This window comes from Triturus cristatus, chromosome 2_1 (genome assembly GCF_964204655.1).
Source record: "Triturus cristatus chromosome 2_1, aTriCri1.1, whole genome shotgun sequence".
Taxonomy (NCBI): domain Eukaryota; kingdom Metazoa; phylum Chordata; class Amphibia; order Caudata; family Salamandridae; genus Triturus; species Triturus cristatus.
This window is the reverse complement of record NC_140581.1, coordinates 1,016,131,857-1,016,151,105: the sequence shown is the minus strand read 5'-3', so window position 1 is coordinate 1,016,151,105 and position 19,249 is coordinate 1,016,131,857. Positions and strand designations below refer to the sequence as shown.

At 41.7% G+C, this 19,249-nt stretch overlaps 1 protein-coding gene across 1 annotated transcript in view; it reads left to right on the top strand.

Annotated features, from left to right (window-relative positions):
* The window catches only part of LOC146866242 (atrial natriuretic peptide receptor 2-like), a 398,280-nt gene that overhangs the window by 330,242 nt on the left and 48,789 nt on the right, over positions 1-19,249 (top strand). Inside the window, exon 10 of the mRNA XM_085640809.1 lies at positions 82-234. Within this exon, the coding sequence (XP_085496935.1) occupies positions 82-234 (153 nt within the window). The remainder of the gene's footprint in view (positions 1-81; positions 235-19,249) is intronic.

The following is a 19,249-nucleotide window of genomic DNA, read 5'->3' as shown; positions in this document are numbered from 1 at the left end:
ACTAAGCCATCGTTCATAGAAGGTTTTATTTACCTAGACTCATTTTACTTATAAAACCCTACAAAATGTATCTTTTTTCAGACATGGTGGTCTCTGGAGTTCCTATGGAGAATGGAATTTTACATGCCAGTGAGATAGCGAGCATGGCCCTGGATTTGGTGGCAGTGTGTAAGACATTTCGAATCCCACACAAGGCCAACACTCTACTAAAGATACGAGCCGGAATACACTCAGGTATGTAGGACCCTGCAATAGGGTCAGCTTTAGGACTACAGCATCTTGAAAATGTATACAAACATGCACAACGTATTCTATAAACCACCATTTCATAACCCTAAGCATTCAATGGGTCATGTCTCCAGCATTTCCATGATATGAGCCTAAAGGTTCAGAATAATTGGGTTCTAGGTGCAGTAATTGGCAGCAACATTAGGAATGTGCTGGTATTACTGAAATGAGTTTCGTTCACCCACTGATGGACTCCTCGACTGTGCAAACTCCCTAAATGACCAATATGATGATCTATCAAGGTACAGATGACTGCATTGCTTTGGCAAATGTGTGAGTCCTGTTGATTTTTTACTTTTGCTAAACCCATTGCTTAGGTTACTGTTTTAGGGGAATGACAGTAAACTATTGCACCTATCATGCCTTACCAGCTTTAGTTCCACTTACTGTTACATTTATTAATTATTCATATTTTGTATCTTCCCTTTTTATGATGCTTCATGACACCAATGCTTCTCCAAAAATGTTTAGAATGTGATGCTGATCTAAACAGAACTTATTTTGATAGTATACCCCTCACAAGTCCATGGTGAGTTTCAGATTATTTCTGCTTGTGCACCAAATGTTTGAGTGTAAGCTGCAGTAAGTTCCCAGTGCTCCATGCTTCAGAATGTTCTTGGGAGCCATCTATGTTTCAGGAGTCTGAAGTTCTACTCTAGACCTAGTTATCATCTCCCAAGAGGCTACAAGGAATGGGCGGCTTCCTACTTATACACATACTCTAGGCCCTATCGCCAAAACTATTTGAATATACATGTTGGCTTACAAACATTAATAGCTATGTGCAAAATTTAGTTTTACACTTATAAAATGATTTACTCACTTTCATTTGGATGTATTATCTCACAGAAGCAGTAAGAGGGAGGGAATGAGCATTCCATGGTTGGAATGCCTGTGAGTTTGTGTGCTCCTAAAAATGGAAACATTAGCTGACATTCAAAATCATTTCCCCCATTTTTTCTAGCAAGGGTCAGAAATGTACTTCTAAAAAAGGACTGAAGTAAATTCCTTTCCAGGGCGAGAAGGGGAAGGTAACACCACTAAAACGTGTTGGGGTGTTGGGGAAAATGTTTTATCCATAGAGGAAAAAACGAATCAAGTGTATTTGCATTTGCTCTAAAGAATTTTGCAAAACCAAATATACTTATGCACATTTGCTCATATGAAAATGGAATTTACAAAACATTTCCAGGCATACTGTTGGAAATATTATGAATATTTGAAAGTCACAGATCTGCACCCATGCAAAGTTGCAAACATTTTGGGAGAGAGTTATGACATTCTTTAGGAAGTAGGCCATCAGTGAGTACTAATTTGTTTGGTCCTAATCTATGTATTGGTCTGGTACCTACCGTACAATAGCTTTTTGAGAATGTTCTGGAAAGTCCCACAGATCAGCAAACTTTAGCCATGTGATGTAATCATTCAAAGAGAACCTTTCTAAGGACTTAAACTCCTTATCGTTTATCACTTATATGTCATACCTAGCATGTTGGTGTTGCTTCAAATCCAGTGAGGTAACGGAATATGATGGTGCCCTCCTGCAGAATGTGAGGTGGGGTCTCTGAGTCTACCATAAGTCACAGATATTCATTGGCATTGGCCGAAATTAAGTCCCTTTTGAATGTTTGGTGGCCCCCTCCAGGGTTGCCCAATTGGGCTACAGAGGAAGAGGAAGCATTTGTTACACTTTTGTTGTCTGACTGTTTCTTTCTTGTATCTGCAGCACTCTTCTCCGGATGATAGCTCATTGATCAATGTCAAGGTATAAATATATAATTCATGCCACGACCCCTTGACATGAGAAGACTTTACCATTTTACCAATTGGCGCTTTAATGTGAAAAACAGGAGATGGGATCTCACGCTCTCTTTCTGGGAGGCTTAGTCAAACTAAACCCTTTTATTCCAACAGTAACTTTTATGTGGCATCTGTAGCCCTATAATCTACAGACTATCATTGCACTAGCTTTATTACAGTGGTTTAAAAACACTGTCAACACATGAAGTGGGTGGAAAGCCTTCTGTTATTCAATTAAACCTCTAAGCATGCAACTGCATCATACAAGGGAGAGAGACTGGCATTGTTTCTTTTCAAGATATAGTCAACGTGGACCCTTTACAGGCATGTAACCATTAAGTCATATTCCAACATGCTCGTGTTGTACAGGAAAACATGAAACTAAACTCTGAAGAAATGTGGGTTGAAACTCTTCCAGCTAAGACATAAACAATGCACAGAACCACATGGATGAATGAAAAAACAGTGTAGCATATGAGGTTGAAAGTCAATGTTCTAGTATGCCACAATAGGGCGATTAATCAAAAGACCCTCCTTATCAGTGGAGGCTGGTGAAATCTGAAAGTAGTCGGGTGGAAATTCAGTGAGCCAGTGAGTGCAGCAAGCGAGCATGACTGCCCCAAGGTAAGCTCAGGGGGAGGGAGGGTAGTTCTCCCAACTGAAATTTGCTTTTAGAAATGGGATAAAATAGTGCATTACACAACTTCTTTAACAAAATGACCAAAACCAATAGTTTTCATAGGCATTCTTAAAATCACTCATCTGCAAAAATTCCTGGTTTGCGATGAAAGCCTGACCTCCCTAGGGTTGTGTGCAGCAGGCAAATGGTTTTGGGACTGGGATGTGCTTTTTGAAAAGTTTGGAAAATTAGTTACTTTATGTCCAGGCTATTGCATGCTATGCTGACACTTTAAGGATAATGGTAGCTGGTCAGTCATACTAGGCAGCAAGAGTGGATCCATTTTATGGCCGTGAACTAAGAGCCTGATTCAAAAAGGTAAAGTTAGACAGAAAGTCTAACTTTACCTCTCTCAGTACTAACAAAGGGCATTTACTACTCCTAAATGCCCTTTGTGAATACTGAAAGTCGGAAAGTTCGAATTTCGGTATTCACAAAGGGCATTTACGAGTAGTAAACGCCCTTAGTGAATACCGAAAGTCGTAAAGTTAGGCTTTCGTCTAACTTTACCTTTGTGAATCGGGCCCTAGGACTAGGAGGTTTATTTCCCTTGCTTGTCCTAGAGTTATTTGCATTCTTACAATTCCACTGACCCTGACTGGAACAATGAGGTTTTGTCATGTTGCTGTATGGAAACCTAAACGTAAAGATATGCTAAAGCACACATGCCAGGCCTAAGGGATGTGTTCTACTAGGGAGCCTGTAACCATTATTCCGATATTTTGTGAAATAAAATATGATGCAGTGCTTGAGTAAATACATGCATATACACAACATCACAGGGCACTGGCTGCTACTCAGAAGTACCAGTACTCTCACATTTGAAATTGGCATGCGTGCTGAGAAATGTTGTTACTCTCATTTTCCAATAAGCCAAGTTTGGTACCTGTGATCAGCAAACTATGCAAACAAATGTGTAGCAAGTTCATTTACTCACTGGAGTTCTGCAGCTTGGATTCAAAGCTACAATGTTTGAGCTCCATGTTTGCATGTGCAGATGGCACCTTAGCTCAATAATCTACTTTATCAGAATCATAACTTAAAACGCGGTTTCCTCTGAAAAACTGCAAGGGGAATATTAGCCAGCTGAACTATCTTACCTGTTTTTAAACATGTGAGGCTATCAAACATGTCCACAGATGTCTGTAACTGATGCATGAATTGGCTGAGTCCTACACTTCAGTTATACAAAAAGACTAGTGCAGTGTCACAAAATTATTCCTTGTAGCCCATGCCATCGGTGCTGATTGCCATTTCTTATGGTAAATTAATATGCATTAACTAAGATCCTTAATGTCAGTTCATGTAAATAGTTGTGGAGTGCAAAAAGAGCCTATAGGAGGTGTGTTATTGTTAGGTTGCGAGATATATATTGTAATATATGCATTTACTCACTCAACGGCATAGCCCACTGACTGACTCAGTCACTTATCTATTCCTCTCACTCGATCACCTACTTATCTCTAAAGGTGGGCAGAAGTCCTGTAGTTTCACGCCACGAAATTCCGCAGAGTTACATAAAAACTCTGTGAGATTCTGCGGAGTTCCGCAAACAGGTGGAAATCGACATGTCGTGCTGACGTTTAGTGCTGGGAGTTTGTACCCCGTTGAAAACTCAACACAAACGTGAGTGCCAGAGAGTGCTGCTTCTCGAGTTGGTGATGCTCCCGCTCAAGTAGATTTTCTACTCAAGTGGCAACTTTCGAATGGTCATGACCGCCCTTGTTGAGAAAATCTTGCCGGGTGCCCTCCTATCGCTTCTCCCTTGCACTCGTCAACTTACCATTGGAGAGTCGCGGGCGAGAATAACTCTGCCACGCAGCATTTGGCAGAATATGGCTGGAATTCTGCATTACATGCGCATCTCCTAAGGCCCGAAACTCCGCAAACTCCCCTGGTGGAGTGGAATTTAACAGCCAACCCTGCTTATCTCACTACCTACTTATCCCATTGCAGCTCACTCCACATGCCTAAAGACTCTATGGTGAAGCTATTATATCACCCTCCTGCAAGTCTTAAAAGTCTAATAGTCAGATGCAACTGCTGCACAGACCAGTATTTATTCAATGGGTCAAAAGTTCAAATGCCTGCTGGTTGACTCTGTCTTTCATCTTCCCAAGGTGAATTAAAAAGTACCAGCGCAAAATTAAAAGGTTGACACTTATGTACAGCTTCACATTGTTTACTTCTTTAGCCAATTTAAAAGAATACAAGGTTGTGTCAAAAGCCTTGAGACATACACTGAATTTATGATATGGCTTCATAGCAATTCATTGCACAACCTCATCCCTTATTACAAATTTCAGGGAAGCCGTTGCTGAAATGGCATACTCGGTTCATGAATTTTTGAAACTATCTTTTTGCAATTATTGCAAACAAGTATAATCCTAAACACTATGGTTTATTTTATCTTTTATCCAAGCTCAATTTGCTTGCCCAAATTATAATGCACTGTCATTTTAAATAACCTTTTTAAATGTAAATGTTCTATTTTAGTATTTAAGGTGTTGGAACCAAATCAATTTTATCTATGAACTAAGGATTTGTTTGATATAGCTTGTTATTGTTACTGATTTGGCAATGTGACAACTTATTATGCTTTGATGGATTTGCACATTTTTACCATTATCGCTTTAAAGATAACTCGTATTTTTATTGATGGACTGTAAGAATGTTGATGTTTTTATGATAGTTGTTGTCGAAATAAAGCTATTTGACTAAAATCCTGAAAGAAAGAAATCTTTCTTAACAAGTTTTCTCAAAACGTCAGCTCAGAAATTTTTTGAACACGTACCTGAAATAGATACACCTCAAGGTAGTTTTGGGATCTGGGGTGGGTATCATGAAGAGTTGAGAAGACTAGAAGTCCTACCTGCAAAGTACAATTATTTTGCCATTTTTTGAGGTGGGGGGGGTTTGGGCAAAGGGAGGTGTTGTATCATCAAGTTAGTTAGATTACTCGTGTTATTAGTTAAATATAAAGTAAAAGTTGCTCTCTTCAAAGCTTTATGGAGTCTTCTTCTACATCAGCAGCTTAACATGTATTAAAATGCTATGCAAAAAAACTATATTGTCCACATTCAAAGGGAAGTGATGATTACTCTTGCCTGACCTAAACAAACACAAGCTTGAACTGAATGAAATGTAAAACACGGTCTGTTCTATAGCAGTAGACAAATTAAATAAAGGGGCTGATTATGACAGCGGGCGGTTGGACTGCCACCTGCTATCATGGCGGTCAGAGTCCGCCCGCCAAGCAGGTGACAGTCCGACCACCTCATTGCGATGCGACCACAGGTCTGGTGGTCGCAAAGTGCTCCTTTACATGGTGACTTGTGCTGCGGCCCAGGAAAGGGGGCGCAGCTCATGCCGCCATGCAAAGGAGCGCATCCATGCACCGTGTGGCATGTACCATGTGGTGCATAGCCCACGGTGCATGAAGGTGAGTGGGGGCACTACATGTGCCCCCTGGGCCGCTATACAGTGGCCCATGATGGATGGTGGCCCTGTTTGTGGCCCCAAAAATCCGTTTCCAACAGCATTTTCATGACAGTCCGTGCAACATGAAAAGGCTGTCAGAAAGGGATATCGTAATCCTGCCGGCAGTGCCTGTTTCGGCAACGCCTCCATTCGGGATTGCAATTCCAACCACCGCCCTGTCGAGATCCGATGACCCTGTTGGAAGCGGCATTCTTCTCCAGCCGCTTCGGGTCCAACTGCCTGCATTGAAATATGGTGGTCAGTCTGAAGGCCTGTCGGCGGTTGGACTTCTATTATAATCAGTTTCAAAATCGAAACAGCAACCAAGGAGACAAATATTTGCTGAAATTGAAACAAAGTTTCAAAGGTAAGTGGTAGTGAAGGAGACAAATATTTGCTGAGGGAAATGAAGTGTGAAGCTGTCTGTCAGGATGTGTGCTACAATGTAAAACATTCTGCCTGACAGGAAAGCCGTGTGAGGTACGGACACTGCCTTTCTTTCTCTCACACACACATGCTCGCAAAGAAGTGTGCTTCAGTAAAAAAAGTCTATCAGAGTGGCATTCTAAAATAGCATATAAAGCACAAAATATATCTGAAAGAAACATTTACCAAATAAAGAAATAGTCTTCAATATAATAGACACATGCTTGAGCATAAACGAAATAGTGAATAGAAAAACGAGGTTGCTTGTCTGGTAGAGCAGCAAAGAATAGGAGGATTGCTAAAATGCAGAGATGGTTGTACTATTGACTTGCTACTGATTATTGGCCATTTTGAGGTCACTGCCATACTAGAGTGCTGACCTACGACTGCATATGTTTCACTGTTTTTTTTACCATGTTCTGTGTATTGTTTATTTATTCACTAGTTTCACCTTTGGAATCATTGTAAATGTTGACCACTTGGGTGCTACACATCCCTTAGCTTTGTGTTTCTCACCTATTCTTCTCTCATTCAGTACACTAATGAGATCATTTTAATTCATCTGAACTCATTGGTTAGTACCATTGAAGAGAATGCCAGTTCACGTAGTCTACATACTAAAATATGGGGGTTCTTCCATAGCATAAACGCAAATATATATTTGCTGGTATTTATATATCGCAAACAAGACCTCTTGGGCAGCTAAGTACTTTCAATGTATGTACATGGGACTACATGCAGATGACTATTGCGGGTTACAGAAATATAGTTGGAAGTTTACAAAAACTCTGGAGGTTATGAGGTGAGCATATCTTTCAAGGGTTGGTCACAATGGTTTCTCTTCTGTCACTTCGTGCCAGTGGAAAGATTGACTCCTTCATGTAACCACAGTGCTAGTTAACCACATTAAGGATTCCACAGAGTTCCTCCAACCAGAGTCATGGAAATGGAGGATAAAGTCTTAATTAAATAAAAACCTCCATCAGGAATGGTATTTAGACAAAATATTGGATCAAAAATATCAAGAGGCAGAAATATAAAAAAACAAATATTGTGATGCAAAAATATAGTTGACAAGAATATTGTTCTTTTAGGTAAGTAATATCGTTTTTAATAATATCTTTGTTTTTAATATCATTTTCAATAATATAGTGGTGAACATATATTTTTTTTATTACATCCTAATTACATCATGTAGGCTTTGACCAGTCTGGTCGAAACACGTCAGCCAATTTACATTATTAGTGACATATTCCTTCAGAGGGCGGGCTCTTAGTGGTGCTGACATGCGCATGCATTTTCAAATAATTGTGTCCTGCACCCTTTTGCTTCAGCATCGACACCGTCAGGTGGAAGTGGTCAGAAGAAATGCAGGACTGAAGTTGGATCACATTTGGATTTGCATTTACCGCCGGTGGTCTCATCCGGCTTTGTGCTCCACCCCTCATGGGCCAGAGTATTTCTTCGAGTTAGTTGCACTGTATTCATATACAGCGACTATCAGCCAAACTTGTGTCGAGTTTTAGGATACCCAAGTATATATTAACAACAAAAAACTCGAAACTCGGTTATTTAGGAAAAAAACAGGGGGAAATTCTACTCTTCACGCAAGTAGCTCACACCCAAAGCATCTCATCAACAGCATTCCCTACGGGGAGATGCTGCGGCTAAGACGCATATGTAGCAACAATGATGATATTAAAATAGCGCAGGATGAGAGTAGAGTCAGATTTGAACAAAGAGGTTATTCTGCAAAGGTTATCGAAAAAGCAATAACTAAATCGATGTTGTTCACTAGGGTTGATGCACTTAGGGAAAAACAAAAAGACACAAAAACTGATATAAATTACAGCAATGAGAGAGACCAAGACAGCAAAGAATTTAGATTGATAATGAGATACAACAGACAACAGAAGTCCCTACATAGGCTCATCCAACATAATTGGCCACTGGTATTAAATGACCCGGTGATTGAACACCTGCTACCGCAGAGGGTGTCCATCACCTACAGCAAAGCACCTTCTATGAGAGACAGATTAGTCAAGACCAGTCCAGAAGGCATTGAAAGTAGCAGCTGGCTTCAAACTAACAAAGGGTACTACAAGTGTAATACTTGCGAGTCATGTTTGTTAATAAAAGCACCTACAGTACACCTTTCAGTGACAAGGAATTTAAGATCTCTAAACTGTTAACCTGCAAAACAGAATTTGCTGTCTATGTGCTGTTGTGCCCATGTGGCCTACAGTACATAGGCAGCACTGAATTGTAGGTTCATCAGCGGGTGTTGCAACACTTACGCACCATCACAAACCAGGATAACACATATCCAGTGGCGCGTCATTTCAGGGAGAGACACAACTCTAACAATTCCAACCTGAAATATTACGTGATAGATGCAGTCCCCCAAGTAGGAGAGGAGGTGATAGGGTAAACAAGCTGAGGAAATTGGAAACTAGATACATCTTACAGCTAGATTACAAACACCCCGGGGGACTTAACGCAACGGAAGATTTGCACACCTGCTTAACATAATTGTTGGTATAACAGAAAAAATATTATTAACAGATCGCTAGATAAGGTCAGACTGATGCTTTTATCTCGTGAGTAGTGATTTTAGCAATCTATTTATTCTATGGTAATTTTATTGCGTTTTAATTGCAAAGGTACAATAGGTGCATGTATTTATTTATTTATTGTCAGATATTTATTAGTTTTACTGATATTTATTTGATATATTTATCTATTTATGCATACAAGCATTACTTTGTACAAAACTCCTATTACCGTATCGATTTATCGAATTAATATGATGTTGGATTCTTCGATCACACAAATGGTATTACACTCGGAGGCCAGAGATAGTTATGATCCGTTCAATAATATAATTAAAGTTATTCCTCAATATGACTTCTAACTCAAGCTACTTGAAATAACTGTACAACAGAATTGGTAAAAATGAGATATTGTCATTACCATATAAGTTTTTTTATGTGTATTCAGTTTTAATCACCATTTCACATTTTCTGCACTTAGCACGTTTATTCTGTATCACGCATGGACAAAGAATTCAGAAATGCATGAATAATGAGATTTTATTTCCTAATAGGGATTGATCCCGATATTTTGCAGGATGTTTTGCACACAGGCTAGAATTATAGGGTATTTCACCTGTATTTCCAATAGATTTCAAGCTGAAGTGACCAAAAAACTGAAGGATGACGAGCTTTAAATATAGGTAAACAATCACATCTCATGCTGTATGGTTAATTGAAAAATGAAAAAAAGAAATTCCATTACTAAACTGTAATGAAATGCATATTCAGATTACTATGAAAGCAGTTTACAAATTATAAATTGTGAATTTTCTATGTTCATGGCTGATTGTCACGTGATACAATTAACCATGCACCAGTCACTTTAAATTTTGCACTTTTCGATCTTGCCACTGTCATGTGATCAAGGCTCGGACGAGCCGAAACGCGTAATGGCGACAAAGGAGGAATAAAATAATTTGACAGCACGAACCTGGGTCTGTGTCCGTACTAGGATATATCCTGTTTGCGGCAGAGAAGCAACTCATATATATGTATATATATAGAAACATATATATATATTTCAAAAACTGCAGCACTTTGCCGATCCACCTCCTTCGATGCCGGTGCCAGCAGCGGCTATATTTTTCAACATTTATCTAAGCGGAAATCCCAAAGAAAGAAGCGACACACCAGAGGAGTGTATAATTTCATATTAAATCAAAACTATTAAAAATATTATTAGAATGTAAAATGAATATTTTTTCATTTTATGTATATATCGCCCTATCGTGAGCTCCTGTGGCTCCCTCCTTGAGAACACCTCTAGGTTTGTAGATATCTTCTTGTTCCTGTACGTTGCTGACTTACAATCTTACATACGTGACTCTATGGATTACTTTGATCGAATCAATGGCATCCCCTGGAAACTAGGACACATCATGGCCACAGTTGATGTGGTTTCACTTTATACATCAATTATCCATGATGATGGTCTGAGGGCATGTGAACATTTCTTGAGATATCGCTCTTTGAACTTATGCAGCCATACAGAAATGCTGTTAGAGATGATGTCCTTTTGCCTGAATAACAATGTTTTTATTTTTGATGGCAGATTCTATAAACAAAGGCAAGGAATTGCCATGGGCACGTCTTTCTCTCCAACATTAGCGAATCAAACAATGTGCTTCTGGGAGGCAGAATGCCTATGGTCAGAGAATAACAGAGCAAATTTGGAACAAGTTATTTTATGGGTCCGGTATATAGAGTTGGAGTTGGAGAACAATGTCCTCTACTCCGGCATTGAACACATTCCGCTGAACATCAGGGGAGGTAATAGAGAAGCAGCCCTGAGAAAAGCCAAATCTAAGTGGATCATTAATCTGGGAACTGAGATCCCATGGGGTCTAAATACAGATGCCAAACTCTATACTTTTCTCTAGTATCTCCCAGTTTTGAGTTGAAACTCTGCAACACCGTCTTGATCTTATCAAAATGCTCTTTGCCTTTCTTTGCCCTCTTTTTTGTCTTTTCCATATTCTTTGTAATGTGTTCTTTTTCCCTCTGTTCCCTTTCCTATTTCTCTGGAACATTGACTGGCACATCTTTACTTGATCTTGGCATAACTCTTAGATTAGGTGTTAGCACATAGTGTGTATATCTCAGATATAGGGATTCCCCATGAGAGGAACATGTGTATTGCAGATAATAAGATCAGGACAATCTGGTTCCACATCGGTAATATCGGAGTGTGATCACAAAGTGAAAATTCCACTAGAACAAGCATGGGTCACTCTATCATGGACGTTACATAGTCATCTGTTGCACTTTATGATTGAGAACTAACAGTGGAGAGTCTAGTAGCCCCTGTCGACTCCTCTGGTACTTTACATAAATAGCACTATGCACTTTAAAACACCGAGTGTAATACTGTAGTTGAATATCTCAGTATTTTGTTATCTTAAATCAACTCAGTGGTGAGGGGTCTAGAGTAGAGGCATGGAGAACGTCAGCCCCCCATTTGTTTTAATATGAACAGCACTGTGCACTTTTAACATTGAGCAGAATTGAGGTATGTGGACATCTTAGGAGGCTGCCATAGGCATGCCATGCAGCATCTACTACTTTGTGTACTTTACAGGTATACATAGATCTGTATATGCAATCTGGAAAGATTTTAGAGTCTCTCTATCTGTGTTAACTATCTTAAAAAACTTGTTTTAATGCTTGCACTTTATATTCCATATTTGCCCTAGCTCTGATTTCATGTAGTATATATGTTTTAATACATTCTATATAATGTTTATTCTATGTATATAATTAAGAGCACAAGGGCCATGAATTTTGGAACGTGTGAATCCAAACATGTGAATGAAAAAACATAGAAGAAGGCACTTTGCACTTTACTACATATTGACATTCTTAGAATTGCACATATATAACATAGAGGTAATATATGAATTCTCTGTTTATTTATGTTATATCCTACAAAGTAAATGCATGTGGCACTTTATCTCCCTGAACCCTTCCTGCAGTGCATCTACTGATGACTTGTCAGTGACCCTCAATGCTACAAAAAGACTTTTAGGAAAACCCTTATTTTTCCACATGTTTGTCTTTTTAGTAAAGTCTAAAATTTTCTATTCAGATTTTATAATCAACATTTTTAAAAAACAGGTTTGTTTGGTGATCAACATATTTCAGACTATGAGACATACTTGTGTACTTTACAGTGATATAACTGACTAAGATTTTGGCAGTGTTGATACATTGCAAATGTAAATGAAAATATTATATATGTGTCTTCCCCTTTAAGATGAACACTAAGAGGCTGATTACGATTGCGGAAGGGCCGTCACCGCCAGCCATGCGGTGGCGGTCCTTCAGCAATCGTGCCGCGATTCTCCCCCCGCCACATTACGATGGTGGAGGGAATCGCGCTCGGACCGTGCAGACACAAAGACTACCCGCCACGGGTCCGCCAAAAGCAATACAACAGATTGCCTGGCGGATGGATCCGATAGCCCTAAATGGTGGCGGTGCCTAGCAGGCACCGTCCACCAAATTAGGAAGACTGGTATTGCAGGCCACCATGGAAAGGCTGGTGGGGATTAGTGATGGGGGCCCGTTGCAGGCCCCCCTTGTGTTGGGGGAGGTGAGGGTGCACTTGGGGGGTACCCATGGTACCCACTATATTTCGCAGCACTACGTGGCTGGCACCATTTGGTGCCTGCCACGTAGTGCTATGAAATGCACAACATGGCATTTTAACATCGCGGCGGGTGCTGCTGACTGCTGTACCCGCCGCAATGTTAAAATGCAGGATCCGTCCGCCATAATGGCGGTCGCATCCTGATCAGGTGTGCGGGACCGCCGCATGCATGGTGGATGGTCCCGGTTTACATCAGGATGGCAGACGGACTCCAGTCCGTCCGCCATCCTAATGACCCCCTAAGTTGTTTTAATGGGTGATGAGAAAGGGAGATGCTGTCCCTTTAAAAATTACACTCTATGCACTAACACTGCATGACCCAGTAGAAGGCTACGGCCGAAACGCGTTGGTCTGCTTTGGGATTTTACATGCACCTTGCACTTTGCTCTGAACTGCAGAAAAAAGCTATGAAAGCAGCTGAACTTCAATAAACTGCTTCTCAAAGGATTCTTGTGTGCCGTCCTTCTGTTTTGCCTTGGATTAAAAGTATTGGTATATACAGGGCGTTCTTCAGGAGTTCTGCCGATATATATATTTTGTTGCCACCCTGATAAAGAAATTGATTTACCGTAGCAATCGGTGTGGCTCGTCCTTCCCCGCCGGAGTGAGTGTGGGGGATTTCGATGTTATCTATATATATATTCACTGAATAAAACATAGGTTTTAGGGAAAGTTATAGTTAGTTGGACATTTCACTCGTACAAAACCAGAGAAATTCCCCCGTTATAGTTAGTTTAGCTAACTATATCTTGCGCCCCTGCAATGCACTGCTGATGACGTCACATATTACATCACTCTTGACATGGTCAGTGACATCACTGATGACATCACTGATGTAATCTCAAATGACATCACTGATGACATCATCCACGTGATAATTTGATGCATCTTCTCACACCCTAATTTAACCTTTGATACACTCACTCTAAATTACAGACTGTCATTCTCAAAACTATAGACACTCCAACACCAATAACTACATACCCACTCACTGATTCTTAGGTTTACACACACATCTACTCTCTCATCCGTACAGTCCCTCATACTTATGGTCACTCAGTACAAGACTATCATATGCACTCATACACCTATATAGACACTCACACATCGCCACACATCCATAGAGGTACTCACACACCTAGTCAGTCATGCAAATAATTAATCACACTGCAATTTACTCACCTATACAGTTATACGCACACCAGCTCACTTACTCATGCAAATACTAGCACATTCTTACGCTCTTATACAATCACTGATACAAGCACACACTCATCCATACAGCCACTCTCACAATTACACACTCTCACTTATAGCCATTTATATACTCCAACACACATATATACTGCCTTTCACATTTGTAGTTACTCACACATGTTTCACTAAGATATACATTGACTCACTAACACACCCATACACACACTCACTTATCCATACAGTCCATCACAGATGCACTTTTGAAATCATGCACCCAGTGAATCACCCACTCACAGATCTATGCACAGTGTCACACACACCCCACCCACACAAACACTCAGGCACCCATACAGATACTCAGACAACAAATCAATAACCCATATATATAGACACTCATGTAGCTATTCATAAACCCATGCAGGCGCTTACACACCAACAGACAGATGTATACAGACATTCGCACAGTTTAGTCACTACCCCATGCATTCAGTAAGATACATTTAATCACTCACTTATAGAGTCAGTCACGCACCTACTAAATCATCCATTCAGACACTTATACACTCACTCATTCTTCAATATGCCTTTCCCTATATATATTAAACATATTTAAAGTTTACAGAAACACACAGTCACTGGATGATGTCATCAGTGATGTCATTTGAGATATCATCAGGGATGTCATCAGTGATGTCACTGACCATGTCCATAGTGATGTAATATGTGACATCATCAGCAGTGCATTGCGGGGGCGCGAGTTATAGTTAGCTGAACTAACTATAACGGGGGAATTTCTCTGGTTTTGTACGAGTAAAATGTCCAACTAACTATAACTTTTCCTAAAACCTATGGTTTTTTCAGTGAATTTCTAAGGTTTTTTAAATGCTAATTTCTACCTATAAGGTGCCTGAAACCTATGGTTTTTTCAGTGAATTTCAAAGGTTTTTTAAATGCTAGTTTCTAACTATGCCTACAGAGGTAGGACATGTGATGAAAGAAGAAACAACGCACAGAAAGAAAAAAAAGTAACGCCGAAAGTAGCAACAGAAGTCCACAAAGACGGAGAAAAGTACAGGAAGAAGAAGAAATGTGCAGAAAGAACCAACAGAGGAGCAGAAAGTCCTCCTGTGCCCACAACTTTTTCAGACGGGTACTGGTGGTAACTGACTCTGACTAACCAGGCCTAGGGCCAGTGCTATTCTAAAAGACAATTAGAATACAGTGAAAACACCTACATACAAGTGGGAACACTATGAATTGGGGTACCCCTGTGATTAGCATGACCTCCTCTGTAAGACCCTAGTACATAATAGGGCAGGTGGATTAAAACTACCTCTTAAAACGCGCCATGGGTCGCGTTTGCACACTGGTGAAGGCGGGGGGACTGAGGTTACATGTGTGCAAACACGCCCTGTGGCCGTTAAGTTGGGGGATAAAGTCCCCATGAATCCTGAGGGTCCCTGGGGTCCAACTAGCCCACCAGGTACCTCCAGTAAGCACCACAGAGCTGCGTTGCAGAGAGGTGTAAAAAGGGGCATGGCCTTGACCACCTCTCTGCAACGCACCGCAGAGGTGCTTACTGGGAGCACAAGGTAGGCTTGTTGGCCCCCAGGGGCCCTCAGGATTGAAGGGGAATTAATTCCCCAACTTAAAACGCGCCACAGGGCGTGTTTGCACACGTCACCTCAGGCCCTGCCCCCTCCCTTCCCCACTGTGAAAACGTGCCCCGTGGCACGTTTTAAGTTGGGGGATTAAGTCCCCTTGAATCTTGAGGTTCCCTGGGGTCCAACTAGCCCACCAGGTACCTCCAGTAAGTGCCACAGAGCTGCGTTGCAGAGATGTGTAAAAAGGTGCGTGACCTCTGAACACCTCTCTGCAACGCAGCTCCCTGGTGCATACTGGAGGTTCCTGGTGGGCTAGTTGGCCCCCAGGGACCCCCAGTATTCAGTTGGAATTAGTTCCCCATCTTACAACGCGCCAGGGGGCGCATTTGCAGAGTGTTGCAGGGAGGGGGCGGGGCCTCCGGTGCGATGCCGGTTTTTTTTAAATTAATTTTTTTAAGAAGGGGGGCTGTGTGGTCCCCTTTCCTTTACTATTTTATTGGCCCTGGGGACCCCATCCCCCAGGGCCTGACCCCTATTATTTATTTTATTTTAAAAAATGAGAAGGGGGATGCATGTCCCCCCTCCCGAGGCCATATTCGGCCTCAGGGACCCCATCCCCCGGGGCATGGCCATGTTTTTTTTTTAAAATAAATTATTGGAGGGGGGCCACTCCTCAGGCCATTTATGGCCCCTGGGACCCCATCCCCTGGGGCTGGCCTTTGAGTGTTTTAAAAAAAAATGTAAAGGGGAGAGGGCCGCGTGGCCCCCCTCCCGGGCCACTTATGGCCCCGGGGACCCCATCCCCTGGGGCCTCTCGTTGGAGACCGTGGGGGGTCCCCAATTCCCCCATGGTCCCGCCGGCTCCCCGCTTCCTGCAGGAGCCGGCATTGCTTTTCCACACGGAGAGCTGCTAAGATGCAGCTCCCCGTGTGGAAAAGCAATGTGGTTTGGATTTTGAAAGCGAGAGCAGGTTTCCTGCTCTCGCTTTCAAAACCCAAACCAGAGTTTGCAATGACAGGGCTGGGGCCGCGAGGCTCCTGCCCTGTCATTGCAAACAGCAGTGTACCAGGGATGGGCACCCCAGGACACTGCAGGAGCCGGCTCCAGGAGGGGGCCGTGCGGCCCCCCTCCCATCATTTAACAATTTGCATGTTTAGTGCCCTGGGAAGGTGGCAGTCCCCGGGGCGTGTGGGGGGACTCGAGCCCCCCCCACACAGGTACTTATTTTTTTAAAAACAAGCCTCGGTGGTGGTCCCCAGGGTGCGGGGGGCCGTGAACCCCCCGCAAATATTTTAGAAAAGCCCAGGGGTGTGGCGGTCCCCGGGTTTGGTGGGCCTTGGAGGCCCCTACCCATTTAAAAAACAAGCCCCGGGGGGTTGCGGTCCCCGGGGCTGTGGGGGGGCTGTGTGCCCCCCGCAAATATTTTTAGAAAGCTCAAGAGGGTGACGGTCCCCGGGGCTGCGGGGGTCCCCCTGGGCCTCCCCAAATATTTTTCAACATGCCCCCGGGACTTGGCCCACCCGGAGACTCGTTTTGTTTTATTTTCGCGGCCGGATCCGCGGATCCTCTGCGCATCCCGTGATTTTAAAAAAAAATGCTTTTTTGGGCCCAGGGGGTCTTTGTGGGACCCCTTAAGTAGGCCTGTGGGGTCAGGGTGTTTTTACCCTGCCCCCTTTTCTTGTTTTGCGCCTTAGTTTTCTTAGATTTCTCGTGCCTCGGTTCTAGCGAGGCACAAGATGCCTGCCAACACTTCCTGGTTTGAAGTGTTGACAGCCAATTAGAATGCAGCTCGGGATCGGGAGGGTGCGGGGATCCTCCGTGCCTCTAAATATCAAAACTTTTATTTTTGATTTTCTCAGCAACTACTGAACGGATTTACACAATTTTTGAAAAGGTCGATTTCTGAGCCAAGCAGTACCTTTTTGCCAAATTTGGGGTAAATCCGTTCAGTAGTTTCGGCTATATCCTTGCATAAAGTTTCCTATGGGAAATTGATATTTTTTTAATTTCTCAGCAACTACTGAACGGATTCACACCATTTAAAGAAAATGTCTGTTTCTGAACCAAGGGCTACCTTTTTGCAAAATTTGGTGTAAATCCGTTCAGCAGTTCGGGCTGTAGTTGTGTCTAAAGTTCCCTATGGGAAATAACATGGAGAAAACGTGTTTTGGGACCCCCCTTTTTTCTCGGACCCCGCTTGGCTGATCACCCCGAAACTTTCAGGATAGGAGCTGACCGGAGCGAGACCAACGTTTTGAAATATTCACGAAGATTCGTCAACCGGCTCCAAAGTTATTGAGAAAAGATAAAACGCTTTTTGAATAGAAACAAGGTCCTAACTATAACTACCTACTGGCGACTGCCAGTAGGTAATATATATATATATATATATATATATATTCACTGAAAAAACCATAGGTTTCAGGGGTGTTATAGTTAGCTGGACTTTTCACTTGTACAAAACCATTGAAATTCCCCCGTTATAGTTAGTTCAGCTAACTATAACTCGCGCGCCCGCAATGCACTGCTGATAACGTCACATATTACATCACTCATGACATGGTCAGTGACATCACTCATGACATCACTGATGACATCTCAAATGACATCACTGATGACATCACTGATGACATCATCCAGTGAATGTGTGTTTTTCTGAAAATTAAATATGTTTTATATATGTATATCTCAAGGTCGATGGAAGAATAAATGGGTATATAAGTGTCTAAATGGATGATTTGTTTTTGAAAAATTGATTGTGTAACTGACTGATTAAGTGTATCATAGTGAATACATGGCTTAGTGAGTAATGTTTAAATATGTAAATATCTGTATCAGTCTCTCACTTTGTGTATAAGTGGCTGCATGGGTTGGTGAGTAGCTACATGGGTGTCTATATAGGTTATTAGTTGGTTTTTTGAGTATCAGTCTGAGTGTCTGCATGGTTCGGTGGGGGGTATTACGTAGTGCATAGGTGCATGAATGAGTGACTCACTGTTTGTATGTGTTGAACACAGCATGTGTGCAGGACTGTATGGGTGGATGAGTGTGTGTATGGGTGTGTTAGTGAGTGAATGACTGTCTCAATAGTGTCTTTATGAGTAACTACATATGTTTTAAACTAGTATATGTGACTATTGGTGTATATATGTGAGTATATGTGAGAGTGAGAGATTGAAAGAGTTCCTGTATGAATAAGTATGTGTTTCTATAAGTGATTGTTTAAAAGACTAAGTATGTGTAAGTTTCCGTAGAAGTAAGTGTGGTGGTGTGTGTATAACTGTATATGCAAGTAAATGTATGTTTGATTCTTTATTAGCATGAGTGACTATGTGTGTGAGTAACTCTATGGATGAGTGGCATTGTGTAACAGGATGTATAGGTGCATGAGTACATATGATGAGTGAGTACATGTATGAGTGACTGTATAGGACTGTTGGTGAATGAGTGGATGTGTATGTGGATCTTAGAATTACTGAAGAGGTTGTTGTAACTGGTATTGGTATGTCCATTGTTTTGAAAATTTTGGTCT